We start from the raw sequence: 23,689 nt of genomic DNA on the forward strand, positions 1-23,689 counted from the left end.
ATACATAGGTGTCGTCTTCGTACGATTCGAACCCGGCCGGGATGCCGAAATTTGTGGTCATCGAACTGAACGATGATGCAGCAACGATCGATCTTCTCAGTTATTGCGTGAGTTTTTTTATTTATAAAAATTATCTAAAATATTGATTTACTCATTTTCTCTGGTTTGAAACTTTGCATAGAACTTCCAATTGTACCTCTGATTCCTTTTTCGGTCCATATTAACCATTGGTATCCCCTAATTATTCGAATCGACTTCCTAAACAAGGGTGCCGCTGAAAAAATTGTCGGTTTTTTTTGTTGAGAAAATCCAAAAAAATTCACTTTTGAAAAAAAAACGAAAAATTCCGTTTTTTTTTTAAAGAAAAAATCGAAAAAAAATTTGAAAACACTTTTCTTATACGGAATTCAAAATTTAAGTTGATTAAAGTTTTTTTTCAAACAAGTAACCGAGATTTTATTATTTTTTTTGGACTTTACAATTTTTTAAGTGTAATTGAAAATCAATAAAAACTTTTTTTCTGAAAATCGAAAACAAATTTTTTCCGTTTTTTCGCTCTTCCAAAATCCGAAAAAAAGTGCGGTCTGATGCTAACCAAGGATTTCTTTTAAAAAATGTCAATTTTTCTGTTTGAGAAATAATCGAAAATCTAACTTTTTTTTGAGCAATTTTTGTTAAATTTTGATAAATTTCGAAAAATAAATTTTTTAGTTTTTTTGTCTAAAAATGCCAATTTTTTTGAGAGATAATCGAAAAACGAACTTTTTTGGTTTTCCGAAAAAAAAATCAAAATTTAATTTTGTTGAATATAAAACACAAAAGAAAATATAATTTCCTTCTAAAAAAAGCCCAGGCGCTGAAATTTCGAGCAATTTTTGAGAAATTTCGAAAAATCAAAAAACCAAAATTTGTTGAATTTCCAACAAAAAAAACCGAAAAAGCGACACCCTTGATCCTAAAATGTAGGGATTCAACATAACCTATAACTTCTATTCTCTTAGAAATCAGATTTTTGAAGTATAGACTAGCTTGAACATCACTGCAAACATTTTTTTTATATTTCTCCTAAAACCTCTACTCTATCAATGATCTCTCAATTCCAAGCTCTTTCTTTCGCACGATGCTCATTTCGAATTCGACATATATAGCTCCTTTTTTCGGTGCTTCTCCTGTACATAAGAGATCGATGAAATCAATCGTCGTGGCGCTCTCATAAATGTGCAGAAAGGAAGCAAGAGCTGCAGCCAACTGCTGCATCGGCGTCCGTATTTTTTGTTCGCTCTGTTCCCTTTTCCATTTATGCGAGCAACACGGTGATGCTACTTTCATCGACGAGAGATAGTATATGTTGAACGGAGGATTTGAATGTTTCTGTTCACGGAGCAACCGTCCGTTTTCTTTCTCTCAGTATCATCCTCTACCCTTTTTCGAAATATTTCTATATTTGATACTGGAAATTGGTTAATTTTCGCATTTGACAGGTTTGCTCATTTATCGAGATTTTTTAAATCTAAATTCTAAAATCATTAGCGACAATAACTAAAAATATAAATTAATCAATAATTTTCCTGAAACATTAAAATTCCATTTAGTTCTGGTATTTCTGTCCGAACTAATCTTGTAATTGAATAATCTATATTTCATCACAATGTCTTTCTTTTTCTTCTATTCTACGAATACATTTTTGCCTGTACGAGCTCATAATAGAACGCGTTGGCGCCTGCCTCACTTTCAGCATCGTCCGAAGTGTACATACCTCCTGTTCTCCATCATCGTCTTCTCCCATCCCTTTCTCTTTCTCCCATACCGGGTATTGAGCGCCTGTATGCACAATGCACACAACTGACAAAACTGTACTCGTCGCGTCGTTGTCGCCGTTGTCGTGTGCCCCGGCGAGCGCAACCAACAACAAAACTGTGTGAGCGCTGTTAACACCATTTCTTCTATCACCTTCTAAGCATCCCGGTTTGAAAGCGGGTGGTAAGGTGTCCGATATTATAAAACCGCAGCACAATGCTTAGAATGTGTGTGTGTGTGTGTGTGTGTGTGTGTGTGTGTGTGTGTGTGTGGTGTATGCAAATATTGCCGGTGGAGCCGAAGCCATAAAAATCGAGCACATCGTCAGTCTGACGGTATCATTGTGCATCTTTTTTGATACGACTTTTCACTTTTCCGTCACTACACTTAACCTTAAGTCTGCAGACTTCTCTTTTTTCTATAGTATAGACTCTTTATCCCCTTATTACAATAATCGTCTTTACGAGTCCTCATTGCTTCCACTCATTGACTATCCGTACTTATAAAATGAAACTCCTTCTTATTTCTTAATTCTTTGTTCACTTCTACAAGACGCTCTTGACTCCAATTCATTCTCACGCGATTTCGCCCAGTGAGTGTCCGAAATAAGGTCAAATTGTGCATTATGTGAAGTGAGAGTGAAAGGGTCTTCTAAAGTTTTGACCTGGGATACGTCATTCTGAGATTTTATGGTAGGAAGTATTGCTCAAAATCTAGAAGAATTTTTGAATGGTTTTCAAAAAATTATCGACTAATTAAGCAGTTAAAGTACTCGAGTAGAATTTTTTTCGTTGTTTTGAGTTTTTTTTGAAAAGTTAAAAAATGTGCTATCGTTTTCTTTTTAACTCAAAGTAACGTATTACTAAATGTTCCGAAGATCCTGTTAGAGTATCCGTGTCGTCTTTTCTCTCTGAGTTTATGGTATTATGGGAACATTCGCGCACAGTGCGCATTAGTCGTCTCCGTGATCTTTCTCACTCCTCCGTAGCGCATATTATTCCAATCCATGACTTTCTCCTTCTTCATGTCCAAGGAGCGAATGCATATCTCCGTAAAGTCACCCGTCGAGGCCGCAAAGACGTACACCCGCACTTTCGGCTCGCGATGACCTAAATTCTGTGAACGGTTGGACGACGGAAGAAGTTGATGAAATGGTGCGACCTCCTCTCCGCTCTATAAATCGACCCCGATTGGAGCCAATTCAGATGAAATCGTTTTGTGCGCACACACGCTTGTCTAAATCGGATTCGTTCTACCAACGTGATTCACTCGTCGTTCAACCATTATTGCACACAATAGAATCGACAAATCGACATAGGCGCTGTAGGCGACGACGACGACGAAAACGAAGTGATGAGCGCATGCGAGACGAGGGCACCACTCAAACTGGTTTTCGAATCGCTGAGTTACAACCACAGAGGCGGTCGGGCATCACATAGCGAGGCCATCACACATTTTCATTGTGTCAGAGCCACCAATGTCAGAGGAATCGTTAAACACCGTGCATCAAACAAAAAATCAGTGGAAAGGAACGATTGGAGAGTACTGAAGAGAAGAATGGGTTGCTGTAGGAGTGAGCATACGATCAAAAATTCAAAATGTGTAGAATAGGTGTTTTGGAACTTTTTTAAATTCCAAGTGAGCTGTTTGAAGATTTAGCATTGTTTTGGAAGACATTTTTTCAAAATTATCAAATACTAAGGCAAAACAATTTCTTAAAAATTGTCTGAAAATGTGAAATTGTATCTAAAAGTTGTCATTGGCAAAATTTAAAAAATCGTTTTTTTTTGCTGTAAGGTTTAATTTGGAAAAGCTTTCAGATAATTTCAATGAAACTGGTACTCTAGTATTTATGGTAAAAATTGTAGCGATTTTTAGAAAAAAAACCTTGATCAAAGCTGTATTTTTGGCATTTTCCAAGTTAAGTAGCAAGTTGACCACTACCTTCTTTTAACAACATCTAATCACTTCTCTATGACTCACAATGAACACACTTCGTCAAACAGACGCTAGTCTACATGACCCATCTTATACTTTCACTTTTCATGTGCACAAGAATTTGGATTAGCTTTTTGAGTTGTGAGACATATGTATCTAGATCTTGAGAATCACCTGTTTTATTCTAGGAAGTTACAGTGTGCTTCTGCTTCTAATATGTGGCGAGTATCACTAATCCATGCATTAGGTGCAAGGTCATATATCTTTTTGAAAAATTCCTACTTTTTTGTAAAAGCGCAACAAATATGCAAGGTCACCTGGCACAAGCTTCGAATGTTTACGACTAGCTCTTGAGAGGACATGTGGTTTAGATTTTTTCTGATAACAATTTCAAAATAGATCATGCTCTGTCTATAGTCCCTGGATCAGATTTTATTGAATTTGAGTGCGACATTGTAATCCGGTTGTTCATGTTTCCCATGTTGGAAATGGGAGCAACGTCGTCGTTGAAATGCGCGATTCGGGTGCGTCGGGGCGATAAAACTCATGACCGGCAGTAGTGGCGTTTATGCGACCAAAACTGTGTCTATCCCTTCTCTCCCACAAGTTCCCGTCTCTCTTGATCTCTCTGCATCTACGACTCAAATTCCGAAACTCGTTGTGCTTCTGCTGCTGTTGCTTCCGAGAATGTCTTCTTTGCCGGGGCTGCACCGTATCTCTTCAATTACGTCAAATTCTCTCGCGCTCAAACGCACTATTTCTTCCCGTATACGCGGAGAGAATTGAAGAAGGCTATGCGCACAGCGGACAGTAGTCGTCGAAAAATAAAAGAAGATGAGCCAGTTTTGTCTTCCACACACTTCTCCTCTCGTTGGTATTCTTGCGCGGGCACACGCGCATCCTTCTTCTTATTCTCTCACATCTTCTTCCTCTTCGCCGATTCTCAAACGATTCCCCGGGACGTATGAGACAGGGACTGGCTCTTGTCTGCGTCTCACTGATTAGTACTGTGTGCGGTAGCTGAAGAAGGGACGAATAAGAAGACGGGTCTCTCTCTCCCTTTTTTCACTCTTTGCTACCCTGTCTTCTGGCATGTCGCTCGTAATAACAACCCGACTGCACACAAACGATGCGCACGCATTCCGATGGAATTACTGTGGGAAGTGGGATGATGTGCAAGGCCGGTTCTAGTAAAAGGACCAATTATTACCGGATTCTACAAAATTGCCCGAGTTTCGAAAGTTGTGCTAGAAGGTTCGGAATTCTGAAGGCTCATTATTTAATTTATAGAAAACTATTCTATAAACAAGTTCTTCTAGATCAAACTCGAAACTGTATTAGGTTTCTTATTAAAAAAAAAATTACAGACGATTTATCTTATGTGAAGCTCTTGTCTAAATAAATTTTTGAGCAACTGAATTTATCAAAACTGTATGTAAATTCATATCGATGACTTCAACACCTATCTAGTTTTGAACATATTCAAATTTTTAGCATAATGTCTTCATCCCTGACAACTACTCAATTCTAGAAAATGGCCTTATTGAGCTTCGACCTCGTGTCATTATGCCGATTTTGTATACTCAACCAAAAGAGCCGATATCCGGTTTAGATGAAAAGAGTCTGTATTCCTCATCTTCTCTTTCGGAATCCCTCATCTGTCACAGCACAGTCCCTGTATGCGACTATCGACTCCAATTTGTCATCATAATACAGCCGACTGTCGCGTGTGTCTCTTCTTCTGTCTCTATGTTTGTCGGCCTCACAATTGTAGTCGTCGGTCCCCTCTCCCTCGCGCACTGACGCCTTCGTGCCGACAGCACAACGCACCTCTTCTAACCATCAATTTTAGTTCGGGCGGTTGTTTTGATACACTACTACAATGTCTGTGCTCGAGTGACCTTCATCTCACCTCTTCAATTACCATTCCCGTCCTCATCCCGTAGTGCTCATTTTACAATGCGGCAATCAAGGTGCAGTTAGCGGTAGCGATGTTGTCGGAATTTATATGAATGGTCTATGAGCAAAGAGTGCCTGCACATTCTACGATCATCAATTACTCAATTGTAACCTTGAACCATTTACGGTGTCGGATCCCTTCACACCTCTCTTCCCCTCTCATCAATTGCCTCCAGCTCGCCGGAGATCACAATCGTTGGCCCATCAGGATGAGAATCAATATTTGGAAATCGCCACTGGCACCAGGTGCGTGAACGAGCAGAGCATGTACAACCAGTCGACTGTCCTTCAGGATTTCGAGTACAATGAATAATCACGTGAAGTGTGAAGGTCGGCTGAGCCGAAAATGGGTGTGCGCAATTTTGTAGCGAGTTGTTGTTGTTGCGCATGATCGGCCTTCCGCTTCAAGGACGATTCGGAGATGTGCGATGGAGGTACTAGGATGGATTGAGAAGGATGAGCAAAGAGTTTGAATGTCGATGGAGATGGAGGATTGCGCGCGGAAGTGCTGACCTATTTGCTTTAATGGAACAAGAAAATGGAAGTTAATTTCACAGCATGTCGGTGTATGCATTAGTTGAAAAATAGGAAAGAGCATTCAATATTTAGTCACGAGGTGTTTCTGAAATATACGGCGGTAGATCAACCTACATAATAAAAGATGCAATCTTTTTATTATCGAGGTTAATATCTGAGCTCCATTGAGCAATATAAAGACTATTATGTAAGGTATCCCACATATCCCATTGGTGAGCATAGCTATTCTATCCGTCGATAATACCTCGTGCATATCGCTAAGACCCGTTTGCTTCCGTGTTTTTCATCTCCTCACACATTCTTCGTTGCAACTTTTCATCTGTGTGCGCGAAGGCGCATCAGATGATCGTCTTCTTCGGCTTCTTCTCCCTTTCTGCTACTTCCATTCAATTCGGCGCACACAAAACAGAAGCACTCTCATCCTCAAACCGGCTTGCCAGTCACCCACGAGCGTACCATCTCTCGGGGGCCACCGCTCCTTCGCCGCTCGTGTCCTTATTACACTCCGACGCTCACAGTTCTTCACATTTTTCCTCTTCTTTTACCACTTCTTCTTCTTCTGAGAAGAAGACGTTGCCAATTTGAATGCGCGACTTCTTGTGTGTATGAGCGCGCTCTGTAACGAAGCGATGCAGAAGCATGAGTCTCTGCTGTGGCCCAAATTGCTTGCCATAACAATTTCGGGCCGTCGCCGACAGCGGTAGCAACGACGCCATTTGCTTTTTGCTTATCACGAAGTGAAGCAAGAACCGGTTGGCACTTGTCTCAGACACCACCATCAAGTGCTTGCTCGTCTTCTCTTTTCGACTGTCAATGTCTTATTCTTTCTTCTTCCTGCTACTTATGTAGTACAGTATATTGGTTCTACTTCCTCTAAAAACTTACTGTTGAGATTTTGGTTAAACATTTGTTCCATCCGTGTAATCATATTTAATTTCAAGAAATCCCAAACAACGTTCACCTTTTTCTGGTCTCCATTTCTCTTTACCCGAGCATTTTCTTATCAGACGAGTTGATCTACTTTCTAGCGGTTGCATGCCCTTGACTCTTGATGGTGTTCGGTAATTCTAACCGTAAACTTGATTTAGGATAATTGCTCAATATCCTTCAACTTATTGTTAGACATCTATGTTATTGCTGAAACTGTGTAGTATTTGTCTGACGGTTGTCGCTCCTTCGTTGAGCGAAGAATCATTTGCCTCAGTCGATCTAAAACTCGTTGTGTAGGGGGTGACAGGCTCCTAAAAGAAAGAAGGAACCGCCCAACTTGTCTCTTGTGGCGTCGTCTCGCACACTATTTCTGTGCCCCGTCGACGATGCGGACGTACAGAAGAAGAGCCAAAAACGAGTTTTCTCTAGATGGACGCGGTGGGGGAGAAGGAGTAGAAGATGGAGGCAACATAGTCTCTATCGGAAGACGAAGAAGACGTTTCTCATTCCTCGACGTGTGATGTCTCTCTATTCGCCACAATCTCTACTGTCCTTCAGTGGCGTACGACCACGATGTAAACAGCACAGCGCCCCCTAGAAGACAGCGGGATACTGTAGAAAGAGAGTGCTCGGCGAGTAGTGCGCAGAGAACTTTGATTGGGTAATTTATCGAATGATAACCGCACGAAGTCTGTTAGTTTTTGAGAAAAAAGAAGGAAAATAGCGTCTTCCTTGGTTTGTCGATTGCGATAACTATCTAGATTTGAACACATTCACAAACAGATACTGATCAATTTCATTTTTTTAATCATTTTGGCACGAAAAACGTCACTCTCCTGTCTCGAGAGTTAGTTGACACATTCCTTCATTTATTTTTCACTTCTTGAAATGCAAATTGTTATCCCTCAACCAATCCCATCAATCGTCGCCATTTTGTCGTCCGTTTCTGGGTCACCGGAGCGGCGGTAGTTCCTGATAATTGATATGTGCGCAGTTTACGACACACACTCTTTGCAAAGACCTTGAAGAGCTCTGTCATTATCAATCAATCGCCCGTCTTATATCCCACCCAGATATTTTTTTCTGCAAATTTCTCGTTCATTTCCATTAAAACATTTGAGCCGGCTCCGCCTCTCTTTTGTAGAATGAGTTTCGCTCTTCCACGGAACGCCACGCCCATCATCTCAACGTAGGTTCCATAGCGTTCAGTCGTCACTATTTCGAATCATGAGATGGTTACTGTCGTGACCCTGTCGGAGATTGGAATCTCGGAGCTCGCTGAGTTGGCAATGTGTCTACTCGTCCATCTATTCTTTCTTATATGATTACTGCCTCTTTCTCTATAGAATCTCTTCATTTGTCCTTGAGTCGCAACAGCCATCTCACATGATATTCGGGTGAATCATCGTTTAATTTCTTGTATTTCTTGCTCTTTTTGTTTGTGAAAAATTGTTTTGACAAATTTCAGTAGTATGATAATATCAATTCAAATTTATTTGGAAACCCCTCATAAAAACATCACGTTGTAGATAGTTCATAATATCAATTAGTTATGAATGTATTATCTCCAATTTTTTTTCTAAATTTAATCACTGCCAAGTTCAAATATCCTCAAGATATTTTAACACCTCATCCTTATTTTCTAATATCTTTTATCCGACTCACCAGTATTTTCTCTTTCTTTCTCTCGTATTCGCTCACCTTGATCATCTACAGCTCTTACCGTAACTCCGCCCCTACTCCGCTCCACCCCTATACGCGCTCACGCACAAACCCGCATTCAGTGGCCTTCAGCCTCGGAGCGCTCTACCTGCGCTCTCATGTGAACCAACATTCTTGTTTGAGCTCCTTCTTTTTCTTGTATTTTTTTTAATATTCTGAATTTCAGGTGAAAAAGAATTTCGAACGTGTCTCGCTGCTCACACGTCTCGAAGATCACCCGTATCTTCGTGATGATCAAGATGTCGTTCAAGACGATACACAGTCTCAAGGAACCGATGGAATGCTTCTTCAGCTCAATGATGAGGAACGACAAAGGCTAATGAAGATGATAAGCACACCTGGACCGCAGACATTGAGCATGGAACGGATACAGATGGCTCCAGGACAAGGTCAGCATATTCTCCAACAACATCAGATTCCATCAACATCGTCATACACAAACGTAAGTGGTCACTTCTTTGACATTTTAAATATTTTATTTACAGTTAATTTTATAGTGAAAACTGATAAAAACAAGAATGATAATTTTTAGACCTTTAAATTAAAAATATAATGTTTTCTAAAAAAATAAATAATATAACAAAAAAATAAACTGTTTCAGAATTCGTTTATCTACATCAAAAGTGATCCACAATACAAAGATGAACCACAACAACAATCCAATCAATTCGATGCCACTGTGAACTCTGTTGCTCATGGACAAGCTGGACTTTCAACACTAGAAATGTTCGCTTGTAATGGATCTCCGAACGGTGGTGATGTACTTCGCAGAAAGACGCCGTCTCGGAAAGCTGAAGATTCAATAAAAGCTACGTGTAAAGTATGTGGACATGATGTAATGTATTCTCCTCAAAGGACTTGGAACTTGATGCGTCACGTATGGATTATGCACCAATCATCAAAACCGAATCAGTGTTCAATATGCGGATATTCTCACATCAAGCCATATGTTAGGAAACATATCGAGTCTCAGCATAAGCATGATTCAAATGCAACGATAATTGACTTAAAGTGAGTTTTACATTTCTCAGTTTGATAAAATTGTCAATTTGATTTTCAGATCACCAGAACTAGAAGCTGAATGGAGTCAATTGTTAGATCAATGCTTCGGAGTCACATATCGAAAGTGGAAGCATCATAAGGAGGATACGCAGCACACCGGTGGGTTACTGTTCGATGACGACGAGTTGAGAGGGTGAGCGAGAGCGTCACCGACATCAACTGAAGACCGCCAGTGTAGTCTTTGCAGCGGGTGATGAAGATTACGGTCACGAGCATCATTTTTCACCGGAGGAAGATGTAATGACAACTTTATGATTCTTCATGGCTTTCACTTGTCGACGTCTTCCCATTGTCTTCCATTCATCTTTCGTCATCTCTTCATATTTCACTCAATCACTGCCTTGTGCGATCATGTAATTTCAAACTATTGTAATTCGTTGAAATTATCAAATAATAAATTTAATCAGGTTATTATTGAATGTTTATGTAACCTATTCCATCTCACAATGAGTTAATACAACTCTTGAATACTTGAATACCTTCATCCCTCGCTTACTTTTTTTAAAATTTTTAATTGATTATTTTCAGATGCTTTCTAAATTTGTGGTAGTCGAAGTAAGCAACTCAAATAACACAATGACACTGGTGGAATACTTGGTATGTTTATCATTTAAAAAGTTCGATTAACATTGGTATTTTCAGGTAACGCATGGATTCGACAAGTTTGCAGTTGTAACAGATTTAGTTGATCACCCTTCTTTCAAGTACAAGGATGGTTCATCAAGTCCCGAATCTCCATCAACAACTGCTTCAACTGCTGCCCAACACACACCACCACGAACAGCAGTTTCAACACCTACATCCATCAACACTCCAGTTCCACCACATCAAAACAAACAGAGGCATTCAATTGACAAAATCGCTGCAAATTTATCCACCAAAAAGGTTTCACCATCATCTATTGAGAAGCAGCTCCAAAGAACATCTCATAATCCTCTTCATCAACTATCTACCCCACATGCATTGAGTCAACTACAGAAATTGCTGGAGGAGCAGCACAAGATTAATCAGATGAATATTCAGAAAAAGGAACAGGAGAGGCAGCAAGCTGAGATTCAAAGAATTCTGCTCCAACAGGCAAATGCTGCTCAGATTAATCACTCATTTGGATTAGAAAGGCTAACACCAGAATATGATGATAATCATCATAGTGAAACAATATCTAAAGCTAGCTCTGAAGATTTGAAGACTGAGCCCGATTCAACTGATTTTGGGCTTGGAACAAGCGACGATCAAGTACGTGCTTCAATGCTTCATCTGCTTCATCCAGTATTTGCTCCAGCTTTTGGGATGCTTGATGCCGAGAATATCTTTGGAGCTGCATCAAAACCAACGACGCCTGCATCAAAACGACGAAACACTGATTCAAATGGTGCTCCATCGAAAAAACATCGTTGGCTCCCAGTCAATGAGCTTGAAGAGAGTCGATCATCGCGAGGAAAGAACTGCGGAAGAGTTCATTGCAAGGCCACCTACAAGTGTGCACTCTGTGGAAAGCCAACAACACTCAACTCAACAGGATCTCGTTGGAATCTTCTGCGCCACGTCATCATGATCCATTCGGATTGTAAGCCATATAAGGTGAGTATAAGTGTTTCAAAACTTTTTTGCATGATTGTGTATTGTCTATTAAAGTGCTAACATGTCCCCCTATTAACCTTATCCATGTATTGTGTTGTTCATGAATTTTTGTGTGATGCGTGCAGTTTGTAGCTGTGTTCTTTTGCAGTGTTGGGATTGTGACTTCACCGGAATAAAATCCAACGTTATCTCCCACGCCAGGCAATGTCGTCACAACGCCGAAGATGCCCATGACATTACGTAAGTTTAAACAATTATAATGAAACCATTGTAGTGCAGTAGTGTGAAGTGAAAAGCTATCTATTTTTTTTATTAGTATTCGAGTTTCGAGTGATATATGCATGGAGTGTTCCATATTCCATTCCCTAAACTTCCTCCCAATTCCCCTACTTCCTTCATAATCATCACATAACAATCTCTGCAAATTCTTATTTTCAGTACCGACGAGATGCGTGCCGAATGGAATCTCCGCCTTCACGAATGCTTCCCAGATTATGTGCGTGCTAAAGAACGTGGATGGCAACCAGAGGAGGTTACTGTAAAGAAAGAAGAAGTAGAGGAGTCTCCAACTCTTGTCAAACAAGAACTCACTCTTGTTAAACAAGAACCCACTTTTGCCGAGCAACTCGAGCCAATGGCTCAACCATTGGTGTAGTTCGAAGCAGCTATTCATAGATGAATTTTGCAATTCAATACTAGCCTTTAATTACTTTTTTCTATTGTTATGATGATACATATCTTAGCCCTCCCCAATCAATATCTATGCACATTGATCACCTTGCCCACTTTTTAACAAACCATTCCAATCTGAATACACCTTGCCTCTCATTTGCTTTTTCATTCCTTCCGATTATTGTTCTGTGATATTTCCTTCCAGTATTTCGTTCTGGTTGTGCCTTTTCATTCACCCGCAGGTCCGGTTAATTGAAAGTTCACTTTGCCCCCACAAATTTTGCCTTTATCTTCTCTGTTACAGTGCCTTAATTCACTTTTTCCATTGTACACCTTTTTTAACTTTACTCTTTGCCACACCATTCAGTTTCTCGACGGGTATTTATGTTGAATGATAGCATTCTTTCATCAGCATTCGAGATTTCTTATGTACATCTGATCATATTTTCTCAAGCATAATCTGAAATTCTTTCCATTTTCCCTGTAACGCATAATATGCAATTTAGCATAATGCGTTTTTTTGCAATTCTCTAGAAGCATCTAATAAAAATTAAATAATACAAATCGTGTGTGTCGAGGGCTTTCTATGAAAATACAAAAACCCAATTAGAAACACTAACGTTGTCGTGCTGGGAATATTAAAGATGGAATATAGCCAGTTGGGATTAAGTCTACATGCACTCATAATATTCAAACAATTTCCAGTTAAAGTTTTGGTAAATTGCAAAATGTTCCAAAAATCTGGTTTCATTCAGAAATTGCGAACATTTTGGTAAGTTCTAAGCCCACGCAATAAAGTATAAAACTTGTAGAAAAAACAATATTTGGTCGACTTCCAAAATTATGATAAACATTTTATGCTTTACAACGATATTTGGAAATTTTGGCACTAGAAGAGCGGCTTAAAATGTTTTCCCCTACAATAAAAATGATACTAATTGATCATAGTTTCCAAGAAAAATCTTTCGACGTGACTTCTTAATCTCACTTTTTTTTAGAAATATATATTTGTTTTGGTTCATAGAGAAATCCACGAAATTTTCCTCATTTCTACTTATTGATATTATTTAATCAATACAAAATACGCATAAATATGAAATGGATAATTTTGTTGCTCGGTATCGTCTTTCTATGCGTTGCCTTTTATCGACCAAACGAAAATATGGAAACTTTTCAAACGGAAAATGGTTAGTTTTCATTTAATTTAATTTTTCTATAGTTTAACTTCAGAATTTGAGTTACGAAGGAAGCGACAAATTACCAAAGAGTTTTCACATAACTTTGAGAAGAGAGCGATTCTTCCTTTGAAAGAGTTTAGAAGACTTCCGAATGGACGGAATAATCGAGAATTCACTGTTAATTGGGACAATATTTGGTCGATTCGGAATTTTATCACAAGAAGGTATTGTGATTTCGTGAAGATTTGGCACTTCACTTTAAAGGAACATGATATTTTCTGAAAGAGTCTCACCACGATCATATCGTCTCAAGAAAGTCTAACCTTTTTTTTAATTTGGCAATTTGCCAAACCATTGAAATACTATCTTAACAAAGATCCCACTGGCACTACATAATTTTTAATGGATGTTTTATGTTCATATGATCTACACCGTGTGTTGTGTGTTCAGAGTTTCCAATTCTAATTCAATTAGCAAGAAATTGCAAGCTTGTTTTGTTTCTTGAAACATTGCTAAAACATGAAGAATATACACGGATAGCTTCTTAATATAATTATTGAAAAGAGCACTTTGAGGCAAAACCCTACCATTTCAATGATCTCTAAAATCTAGTTTTTAATGTAACCTCAATTGTATACATTACTTTTTTCAGTGGCAAGATACTTAAAAAGCTGACTCTATTGAATTTCAAAAGTCCGGAGAATGTGAAAGACGTATGGCATCACAGATTGGTTCGAGGCGCCAAGTTGGATCTCAAAAGACATTTTTTCGATTTTCCAGGTAAACTTTTTGATGTATCAATGTTTACTAGATTATGAACTTTCAGACCAGGAAGAACCAAAAGTGAAAATTAAACTGATCAATAATCATGACGGATGGTTTCCTATTGAAGAATTACGATTCAATTCTGATTTGGTTAGAGATGCAGTTCATATTGATACTCAAGAATACGAATGCTCTTTTTACGAGGATCATAACTTTTTACCCAAATATGTGAAGCTAATTGACAAGTTGGGATCGTTTGCAGTTCGAATAGATCACAATTGTCGATGGAGATATTGGAATTTCGATGTTTCAAATATTGATATCAATTATTTTGATTTAAAGTTTCGAAGTGATCTCAACTACACGTCAGACGTCTTTGTAGCATACATAAAAATTCAAGGATTTGGGAAAAACATTGAAACTCTCAGAGAGAAAGTTGTTAAGCCACTCCGTTTGAATTGGATCAGGGATATTTGTAGTGAACAAATAGGTTAGTACGTTTTGTAGGCAGTTCGGGATAGATGACAAAATGCCAAAATGTTGCAAAACAGCTACAGTACTCTCTCTAGCACCTCCTTTGTCTCATTTTGAGAGTTTTTATCTTGGCTGTCTTTGGCTTTATTAAAACAATTTCGAATACTTATTTTTAAAAGTAAACGGTTTTTGATAAAAACAATGACATGCGAGATATGAGGTGTTGAAGTTGAATGAGCAGTGAGGGCACAAGACTAATAGTGAACAATTTTCAGTGTATGAAAATGGATGCCTTTTATTTGAAAACACGGATCCAAGTGGTGTTCTATTATTAGAGGAGCTTCGTCAAATTCACTACAACAGAGAGAATTTCAAACGATCAGCTCCATTTGTCTTGAACTTGCAAAAAGAAGATTGTCTGCACATTTCAAAGAAAATCGAACTGTACGAGAAATTTGGGATAGTTGCTCTTCAAATACTTGACAATTGTCCAAAACAAGAGAAAGTATTAATATTAGATGGAAGACAGCCCTTTGATTACGTTACGAATCGAGATGATATCAAATTTCATAAAGGTGATATTGTACGTTACGCAAGAATTCGATACTTTGCACTGGATGAACACTTGGAAAGATTAGAGAAATGGTTTCTTCAATTGGGATATTCTGATGTCAGAGAAATTGGTAATATTGATGGATCGGCTGAATATCCAGAAGTTGCTGTAATCGGATGTATATCAACTTTTATGCCATTCCCATATCTACAAAAGACCAGAAGAAATTATACATCTTTGGCAAACACGAAGTATACTGTAAGTTTAATTATTGAAAAACCAAGTCTTACATAAAAAGTGAACAAAAATAGTGCTGTAATTAGTTGGCATGATCTGTAAAATTGTATGTTTTTCATATAACAACTCTATATTCAGATTCCAATATTCTATTTTCGAAACAATAGTGGTCTTGACTGTGAGGAAAGGAGAGTTTCAAATGTTCTTCGACGTGTTTTGGGTAGATTCACAGTGGCAACATCTCGAAACTGTGAGTGTGGACCAGGGACAACGTCTACGACAATTTGGAAGAACTGTCAGTTACACCGAGGAACAGTTGAAATTACTGGATCACCAGAACAAAAGAGCCTTTGCAAATATAATTCGATTCGTAAAATTCAAGATGGTCAACTTTGGATCCATGATACTTCTACTGTTTCCAATTTGGATAGTTTTCCGCGTCTAGAAGAAGTTGAATGTGGCCCCGTGTGGAATGAAACTGATAGGAGAAGGTTGTCAGCTGTAAGAATAGATGGATACAATCAGAAATTTGAACATGTGGAGCTACTAAAGATGAAGAAAAAAGACGATCAATGTTTGAAATTTGTAGCCGTTGTTGGTGATAAGAAAAGACTTCCAAGATATTCAGAATCTGAGTGGATGGTTAGTTAAATCTTTTTGAAAGTCTCTCATAAATTGCTGATAATAAATAATTTCAGCAGGAGCACGATGACCTAAATGACATAGCTATCAATAGAATTGGAAAAAGTAAGAATTGAGTTTTAGAATATTGTATAAATTTATACATATGTATTTGGCTTTCAGAATGCGTTGGGTATTCTGGAAAATTTGGTGGTTTGGCCCGAATTATCCCATCAACTCGACGATTGTGAAGTTGTGGAAGGAGATCTTGTAATTGATGGAAGTGCTGGTGGTGTATTGAGAATGGCATCGGGACTTCGAAAAGTGAAACGAGTTCTTGGGAATGTGATCATCAAAAATTTAAGATCAGACTTCTGTGAATTAATCAAAAATCTGAAATACATTGATGGTGATCTCATATTTGAAAACAATCCATATCTGAGAAGAACTTCATTATCGCTGCGAGCTGTTAATGGAAAGATTCGGATGATTAGAACGCCTCAACTATGCTGGGAAGTTCAAAAACTTCGTAAAGTGGTACAAGCTTTCAAGATGAAGCATATATATTCTGACTGCGCCAACAGTAAGTTTAAATTCAAAAATCAAATGAATAGGTTATTCGTTTCAGTTGAAATGGACACTTTATTTGAAGAATACGAAGAAAAATGCACATTCGTGGAAATAATTGTGAGCCTCTGTGTATTGGCGTCAATTTTGATATTTGTTTGCTATGTGATGATAGATGTTGTGATCATCTTCCTGAAATCCCTGAATTTCACTCGATGGAGAAAAATAAAAGAATTGGACATTCATCTCAAAACTGACCCAACAGCTTATTTGGACGAAAAATCTTCAGATGAAGAACCTGATGTGATGACGTGGAAGAGGAGAATTCTGGTTAAAAATCGTCTGGATGGACGGGATGTGATGGGAGAAAAAAGGAAAAAGGAAATGAAAGAATACCGAGCAAATCGAAAAACAATTAATTGGAGACGGAAGCTTGGAGCATTGACGAGATCCATTCAAAAGAACGAATCGGATAGTGAGTTCTCAGGACAAAGTTGGTTGAGAAGAAAAGAGTCAAGAAAGAATGCAAAAGAGATGAATGAAGATCAAGGAAAATATGAAAAAGAAGGTCTTCCGATTGCAGTACTGACTGGTTTAGGAGAAACAAAATGGAAAGGAAGAACGAAGAACATGGCACTTGAGGCAAGAAAAGCTGATGAACGAGAATTGGAGTATTTTGAAGCAGTTCATAAAGCGATCAAAGAAATAATTGACGATGCAGAAGGTGACGAAGAAGATCGAATTCTGATGATTTTGGAAATAATGGAGAAAAGGAAAATTATTGAGCCGAACGAAATTATCACGGACACGAACAAATTCGAAGAGCTTCTGGTTCAACTGGAAAATCATTTGAGTGAACGTGAAAAGGAGAAGTGGATTGCCTGGGCTAAAAGGAAACAACAATTACGAGAGACGGCGATCACGACATATGGAAAAGGAAAAAGCTTTAACATCTACGATAAGCCAGTTAATCTAGAAGAAGATTATAGACTGAATGCTGGTGTTGATAACTCGGAAATGTTTGTGAAAGTGAAAATAGAAACGATGAACTGGAGGTCTTCGGATGAGAGTGGAACTGAAGATCGAGAACTTTAACTTTATGTCGTTATTTTTAAAATGTAATTTATAAAATTTTTGAATTCAACGAAACATCATTTTTATAAACTCAAAACAAGATGAAACAGTAAAAACAGTAAATTAACAGTGAAAACTTATGCAATATTCGAAGGAATGTCGTCGAAAATGGATCTGGCTGGCTTGTGATTGGCCGATACTGGGGTGTGCTTCTGGGGGGTAATTCTTGGACTTCCAGAAAAGGTGAACTGGTTGCTGGTATTCTGAATCGCTGGAGAGAGGAATCCACGTCCAGCTGGCAACTGAAAATGATATAATTTTATGCGTGAATTTAATATTTATTTCTTACCGGATTAGATAGGCTCAATCCGGCTGAAAGTGGTGAGCCAGTTCCATAATCATTCTTCTTTTCTTTTCTGAAAATTAAAACATTTGTTATAATATGTGGGTACTTCACAAACCTATAGATAAAATGAAACTCGTCGCAGTCATTATGTTTTTCGATGATTGTTCTCGGCTTTGCTTTCATTTCGTATCCAAGGGCTGCCAACTCGAAACGATCGCTCAACGTCACCTAAAATTAAAAAAAGCTTTCGTCATCAACATTAATAGATTATTACTTTTCTGTGAAGATTTGTATTGTAGTTGAACCGTTCAGCGCATTTGTGTGCGATATTTGTGTCTTTTTCAATATCCGAGTCGGTTTTTAACGAATTCTGATCGATTCTTTTCTGAAAAAAAGTTTTATTGTTATTAATTCTGAAAAAATGATAAAACTCACTTTAAATGGTGTGGATGCCAAAGTAATATGCGAAAACTCCCTTTTAGCCGACATAATTGGAAAATTCGAATGTCAGCCGAAGAAATTGTGTGCAATAATTTTAACACCGTTACTGTAAGTTTTAAAGACACATGTCCATTTTGAAGGCATGGGTCTCGAAGCGAAAAAACTTGTTACGGTAGCGCGCAATTAAAAAACTTGTAAAAATCTTTTTTTTTAGCTTGTTAATTAACGTTAACAAAATATATGAGAATATAGATGCAGAAAAAAAAGAAATTTCATTCGATGAATGTACATTATTGAGAAAACACAGTCTACCTATTTGAGACTAGTTTAAAACAGAAAGAAATTGTAAATTAAGGTAAAAAACCTATACTCTTTCGTGGAAGCTTCCTGATTCGTCCGATTCATACCCATCGTTTTCAAATCCATCATTGTCGTTGATTTCGCTCCGAACCGAATATTCAACTTCAGTTGTTTCTTGGAATAAATGAGTTGGTGTCATAGGTACAGTACTATGATCATCATAGACTGTTACTCCAAAATTCTCTTTCATGTGTTTGGTGAAATCTATTTTACTAGTCGAACTTACTCCATCGCTGAAAGTATTTGGAATAATTGATTTCAGAAGTTTGAAGAAACTTACATCATTGTATTTGTTCGACTTCTTGTATGTTCAATAAGAGCTTTTGTAAATACCATATTACTATTTAAATCTCCACGTGCAATCTTCTTTGCATCTTCATCAACCAAATGCTGTAAATTAATTATGAATAACAATATCATTAAGCGTATTACCATACCTTGTACTTTCTGACCAATTTAGTCTTATCCATCTCCTTCATATTGTTCTTATTAACTAAAATTGGTCTCAAATAATTATTGTTGAGTGCATTCCACGAATCACGAATCCAATGATGCCCCTTGAAACCGGCAATGTCTTCCATTCCAGCCATAGTCGTGTCGATAAGCTATAATTTTCATTTCACTGGAATTTTGGTTCTGAAAACTCACTTCGCTGTAAATATGCTCAATCATGTTCTTTGAGTGAACATTCTTTTTCTCAACTTGTAGGAATTCGGCAATTGGTTTCAGTGTAATTCCCTGAAAATGTTAAAAATCTATTTTAGAAGTATTGGAAATAATCCAGATTTTTTTTCAAAATTTAACTAGGCACATTAGAAGGCTATGTAAATGAAATGCTGAAAAGTAATAGTAAGGTATGTTTTTTAAAAACATCACGGGTATAAAATATAGCTAGATTGTTTAAAAAGATACCTGGAGGAATACAGTGAAGTAGATGACAATGATACAACTGGTGACAAACATATTCTTTCCGGGTATAAAATCTGGAATTGCAACGACAAGACCGTATGCAATGGCACCACGAAGACCTCCATAAGCCATGATAAATTGGTCTACCTGTATGAAACATATACTTTTTTTTATCAAATAACACAAATTAATTCTCACCTTTGTGTACTTATTCAGACGATACTTATTCAAGAAATAGCACATAACAACAACTCCAAGGGTACGGTAGATCAAGCAGAAAACTACAGTAAGAACGATGAAAGATGTGTCCCAGTGATGGTTTGAGGATACTGTTGAGAGTCCCAAAAAGACAAAGATAACTGTTTCCGATGCAAGAGAAAGCACTTTGATGAATGATTCTGTGGCTTTTACCGTGTCTGGGTCCACATTTTCACGGCAGTACTGACGCATGGCAGCACCACAAAATACAATTCTGCAAAAATTTTATTGAAAATTAGTTCTAGTTATATTTTGTTTCAGTTTTACAGCTCTGGAAGAGAATTACGGTTTTTGCCAAAACTTTTCATATTAGTATCTTCAATCTCTAGACCTTAAGTTTACATTTTAAAATTCCGATTTTTAATACAAAATTTAATATGAAAATATGAGTAGGGCTAAAGTTTCAATATAAAAAAGAAATTCTGAAATAAATTAACTTACGCCATAATACTTGAAAGACCGAAAAGTTCTCCACAAAGATAACAAGTGTACGGAAGAATGAGAATAAATACAGAATTGAGCACTTTGACCTCTTCATCTCTAGCAAATCTTGTAACAAGACTTGTCAAAAATGCAAAAAGAAGACCAATTCCAATTCCACCAAATGCAACAACCAGGAAAGAAACACCTCCATTGATATAATCAGATGTTATCAGATTCTCAGTTCCAATTTCAGAGAAGGTCAAGAACATTCGATAAAGTACAACAGCAACTCCGTCGTTCAATAGAGATTCTCCGAACACGGCAATAAAAAGAACTTCGTTGACCTGTAAACTTTGACTTTGTTATCAGAGAAATTTGGGAGACTGTCTCACTTTCAATTCCTCGAAAATGACAATTACAGCAACTGGATCTACATCAGCAGCAACTGAACCGAAGAGAAGCATATGCATAAGTGGAGTTTCAACTGAGAATAATCCAGTCAAACTGATGGCCCATAAGGAGAGAGCTGTAAATTATTAGATTTATTTCCAAATTTATCTTTAACTAGGCATAACGGTTTCAAAGATATTCAAAACTTTTCTAGACTATTTCAAATTGTTATCTTATCACTAAAATTGCTAATGTCCTTTGAGGTTACTATTTTTGAAGTTACAAGCTACAAAATTATCATTATTTTTAATTGGAGTTTGAAAATTCATAGTCATGTTGTTTTACTTTGTACATAAATATATTAGTTGTGAAAATATTAAAACTAACCAATTGCGACAATATTGAATGAAGTTCCAATCATTGCAAAACAAAGAATTGATCCAAAATTATCGAAAAACTGTCTTGCAGGCATAAAGTATCCGGCATCAAAAACAAGTGGCGGAAGTAGATAAAGCATGAATACTTCACTTTCCAGGAAAAATGCATTTTTATTGACTCCGATCAATTTGAAAATGATTCCAATAATTAAACCAATCATGATGAGTAACGCGGAATCCGGGAAAAGTTCATTGAGATGTGGAATCAAGTTGAAAACTGAAAAATTGACAATTTTTAGACTGTCTTTTTAATATTGTAATAACTATTGTTTATTCTTTTTCTTCCAGGACATTCAAGTTTTCTTCGAAAGACTTGGAAAGTTGATTATCAAACAAACAGATTTACAATTTTTCAGAATAATTTTGATCTCAAAACATATATTCTTTGTAAGATTATATTTAATTTATGATAGACCGAAAATGCCAATTATCGAAACAAGTCTTTTTAAGTGTCAACTCTTCAATTCCCTGATTCAATTAGCAGTTTAATTTCCTGAGCATCCCAAAGTGGCAGCTACGTACTAATTTTCGCAATCGATGCTCCAATCAACCATAAACAAATAGTCATTGGAATCTTGACATTCTCCCATTCAAAATAAGCAATTGGATATCTAGATGGATATTCTTTTTCTTCTTCTTCACATTCTGCTCCAACATAGCTCATAATCAATAAAAGTCCAACGACGAGCACCCAAGGCCTCCGGAGAAGAGACATGATTTAATCACTGAAAATTATTTCAAATTCCAAGAATCAAAACAACCGGAAATAGTTTTTTGTAAAAGTTCAAAAAGAGCATGAGAGAGAGACGAGAGAGCGCTATGTGCTCTTGATGTTAAAGCAAACGAAGAACTGATAAAAAGTAATTGATAATAAAGAAGAGAAATAGAGATACGAAAGAGAATGAAATTGGGAAACATGGTAATAGGATTGGAATCTTAGGTATGGCACTTGTGTCGACAGTATTTAGAAGCCGATTACTGTCATTTCCAGGTGAAATTTGTGATTAAATTTCAGGTCTTAACATCAATTATCACAGTTAATATTGCTTAGAACAATTTTTCGTTGTGTTAAAGGTACTGGTAGATGTTTTCAAAATGTTCAGTAAACGTTTTGGCAGATTGCCAAATTAAAAAAAAAAACTTTTTGAAAAAGTCTTGCGTGTCAGATTTCCTGAAAAATTCTACGAACTACAAGAGTGTAAGTCTATTAATATATATACTTTTTTCCCAACTTTCCAATTGCAAAAAGCTGGTCACCATATTTCCTCTATTAGGGATCTAGTAGTATTGCAACTCTGCGAACTAAGAGAAAAGTTGCAATACTATAAATATTCCCAATATACTATTTTTTTCGCACAAGAGAAAATAGAAAAATGTGAGTTGATGAGTAGGAAAAATTGTTCTATCTGATTTTTGTCATTATTTCTTCGATATCTTCAATGTTTCAAGGACAACAAATTATAGCAATGAAATTATACAAATTAAAAATAAAATAGTAACGCAGGGGGTACGGTAAGTTCAGAAAATTAAAATATCGATGTTCATTTGGCAATGACAAAAACATGGCATAACATACCACACCCGGTCTATAAATAGATTGAGAATTCAAATGTTTCGTAATTTTGACCACAAAAAATAAATTCACAAGTGTTTTCAAAAAAACCGGGAGGGAGCAAGGAAGCCACGTCCGCATGATAGTCGACAAAAAGTGGGGGAAAAGGCCATAAAGATAAGCAATTGAGAGCAAGAGAAACGTGTACGCGGATGTGACGATCGAAAGGTAAAAAGTAGATCAGAACGGGTTAAAATCAGATATTATTTGGAGCAAAAAAGGACCAAAGAGTCAAAGGGTTTTATTCCCAAAACATTTCTGGGAGATTACAGATGCCTTAATGCTAAATACTACATCTAACATTGTGAAAATTTGTTTTGAAAAATACTAAAAGAGGAAAAAATTGCTATGATTCAAACTCTTCAATAAGATCAACTCAGCCTAATTGGAAATATACTACAATCATTTCTATGTTATTACAGTTGTTATATGATTTACCTTTCACCTCTCATAGAACTTCCATATATTGTTTAGCAGATGTAGTGATAATGATTCAGGTACTCTACAAAAAATTGGATACAAAAATGCCAATATATGGGCGTGGCTTCACAAAGAGCAGTTCAGAAATTCGTCTTCTATGATTCTCAAGAAAATTGCCAAAAGTATTCCTATTCCAGACTAAATAGATCTATTTGAAAAATTTTTATGAGAAGTGCAGTTAATACTTGTCAATAACTTGGAAGGATCTAAAATCAAAAATTTAATATAGGATGTACCGTTTTTATTTTTTAAAGTACTCGAAAATATATATCATTTTAATTTCACACCTCTCTAAAATAACAATTTTAAAAAATTAGAAAAATCATAAATAGGCTTCCCTAGTTACATATATATTCATAAACTAGA

At 36.9% G+C, this 23,689-nt stretch overlaps 5 protein-coding genes and 4 non-coding genes across 25 annotated transcripts; 5 read left to right on the forward strand and 4 right to left on the reverse strand.

Moving 5' to 3' along the window:
* Nucleotides 1-3: 3 nt before the first annotated feature.
* Nucleotides 4-10,362, forward strand: lir-1 (the record flags this gene model as incomplete). 14 transcript variants are annotated; one of them, NM_001026923.4, is made up of 5 exons in its annotated part: nucleotides 4-107; nucleotides 9,050-9,325; nucleotides 9,485-9,894; nucleotides 9,944-10,044; nucleotides 10,124-10,359. In NM_001026923.4, the coding sequence occupies 5 exons, from the start codon at nucleotides 42-44 to the stop codon at nucleotides 10,198-10,200; spliced, it is 930 nt and encodes a 309-aa protein (NP_001022094.1). The 14 variants fall into 14 exon arrangements, with proteins under 14 accessions (NP_001022094.1, NP_001293591.1, NP_001293594.1 ...); NM_001306662.3 differs by having other exon boundaries at nucleotides 7-107; nucleotides 9,944-10,078; nucleotides 10,133-10,359; NM_001306665.3 differs by having other exon boundaries at nucleotides 7-107; nucleotides 10,133-10,359.
* On the reverse strand, nucleotides 2,863-2,998 carry F18A1.9. The gene has a single exon (NR_051358.1). It is a non-coding gene; the product is annotated as an Unclassified non-coding RNA F18A1.9 (non-coding RNA).
* Nucleotides 5,321-5,490, forward strand: F18A1.11. The gene has a single exon (NR_101715.1). It is a non-coding gene; the product is annotated as a small nucleolar RNA F18A1.11 (small nucleolar RNA).
* On the reverse strand, nucleotides 6,634-7,047 carry F18A1.10. The gene has a single exon (NR_051359.1). It is a non-coding gene; the product is annotated as an Unclassified non-coding RNA F18A1.10 (non-coding RNA).
* lin-26 (Transcription factor lin-26) lies at nucleotides 10,197-12,763 on the forward strand (the record flags this gene model as incomplete). Of its 4 annotated transcripts, none has more annotated exons than NM_001356872.3 (5): nucleotides 10,197-10,352; nucleotides 10,474-10,542; nucleotides 10,588-11,526; nucleotides 11,675-11,766; nucleotides 11,965-12,181. In NM_001356872.3, 5 exons carry the CDS (start codon nucleotides 10,197-10,199, stop codon nucleotides 12,179-12,181), a joined length of 1,473 nt encoding a protein of 490 aa, NP_001343760.1. The 4 variants fall into 4 exon arrangements, with proteins under 4 accessions (NP_001343760.1, NP_001293587.1, NP_001293586.1 ...); NM_001306658.3 differs by having other exon boundaries at nucleotides 10,197-10,298; NM_001026921.6 differs by lacking the exon at nucleotides 10,197-10,352 and having other exon boundaries at nucleotides 11,965-12,759.
* Nucleotides 12,764-12,887: 124 nt separating this feature from the next.
* F18A1.1 (Receptor L-domain domain-containing protein) lies at nucleotides 12,888-17,688 on the forward strand (the record flags this gene model as incomplete). Its single annotated transcript, NM_001377822.1, has 9 exons — nucleotides 12,888-12,957; nucleotides 13,191-13,385; nucleotides 13,429-13,600; nucleotides 14,029-14,156; nucleotides 14,203-14,631; nucleotides 14,891-15,426; nucleotides 15,544-16,047; nucleotides 16,210-16,609; nucleotides 16,655-17,688. Exons 2-9 carry the CDS (start codon nucleotides 13,292-13,294, stop codon nucleotides 17,686-17,688), a joined length of 3,297 nt encoding a protein of 1,098 aa, NP_001364685.1. The 5' UTR covers nucleotides 12,888-12,957; nucleotides 13,191-13,291.
* pid-1 lies at nucleotides 17,680-18,555 on the reverse strand. Its single transcript, NM_063212.9, has 5 exons — nucleotides 18,449-18,555; nucleotides 18,288-18,398; nucleotides 18,129-18,241; nucleotides 18,017-18,083; nucleotides 17,680-17,969 (listed from the first exon to the last, which is right to left on the reverse strand). The coding sequence occupies exons 1-5, from the start codon at nucleotides 18,500-18,502 to the stop codon at nucleotides 17,805-17,807; spliced, it is 510 nt and encodes a 169-aa protein (NP_495613.1). The 5' UTR covers nucleotides 18,503-18,555; the 3' UTR covers nucleotides 17,680-17,804.
* Nucleotides 18,556-18,709: 154 nt separating this feature from the next.
* Nucleotides 18,710-21,956, reverse strand: nhx-2 (Na(+)/H(+) exchanger protein 2). Its single transcript, NM_063213.8, has 10 exons — nucleotides 21,754-21,956; nucleotides 21,182-21,448; nucleotides 20,797-20,930; nucleotides 20,423-20,748; nucleotides 19,922-20,195; nucleotides 19,727-19,870; nucleotides 19,463-19,552; nucleotides 19,252-19,419; nucleotides 19,095-19,204; nucleotides 18,710-19,047 (listed from the first exon to the last, which is right to left on the reverse strand). The coding sequence occupies exons 1-10, from the start codon at nucleotides 21,944-21,946 to the stop codon at nucleotides 18,819-18,821; spliced, it is 1,935 nt and encodes a 644-aa protein (NP_495614.4). The 5' UTR covers nucleotides 21,947-21,956; the 3' UTR covers nucleotides 18,710-18,818.
* A 483-nt stretch (nucleotides 21,957-22,439) lies between these two features.
* Nucleotides 22,440-22,589, forward strand: B0495.11. The gene has a single exon (NR_051360.1). It is a non-coding gene; the product is annotated as an Unclassified non-coding RNA B0495.11 (non-coding RNA).
* The last annotated feature ends 1,100 nt before the right edge of the window (nucleotides 22,590-23,689 follow it).

Source organism: Caenorhabditis elegans, chromosome II, assembly GCF_000002985.6.
Source record: "Caenorhabditis elegans chromosome II".
NCBI classification, from domain to species: Eukaryota; Metazoa; Nematoda; class Chromadorea; order Rhabditida; family Rhabditidae; genus Caenorhabditis; species Caenorhabditis elegans.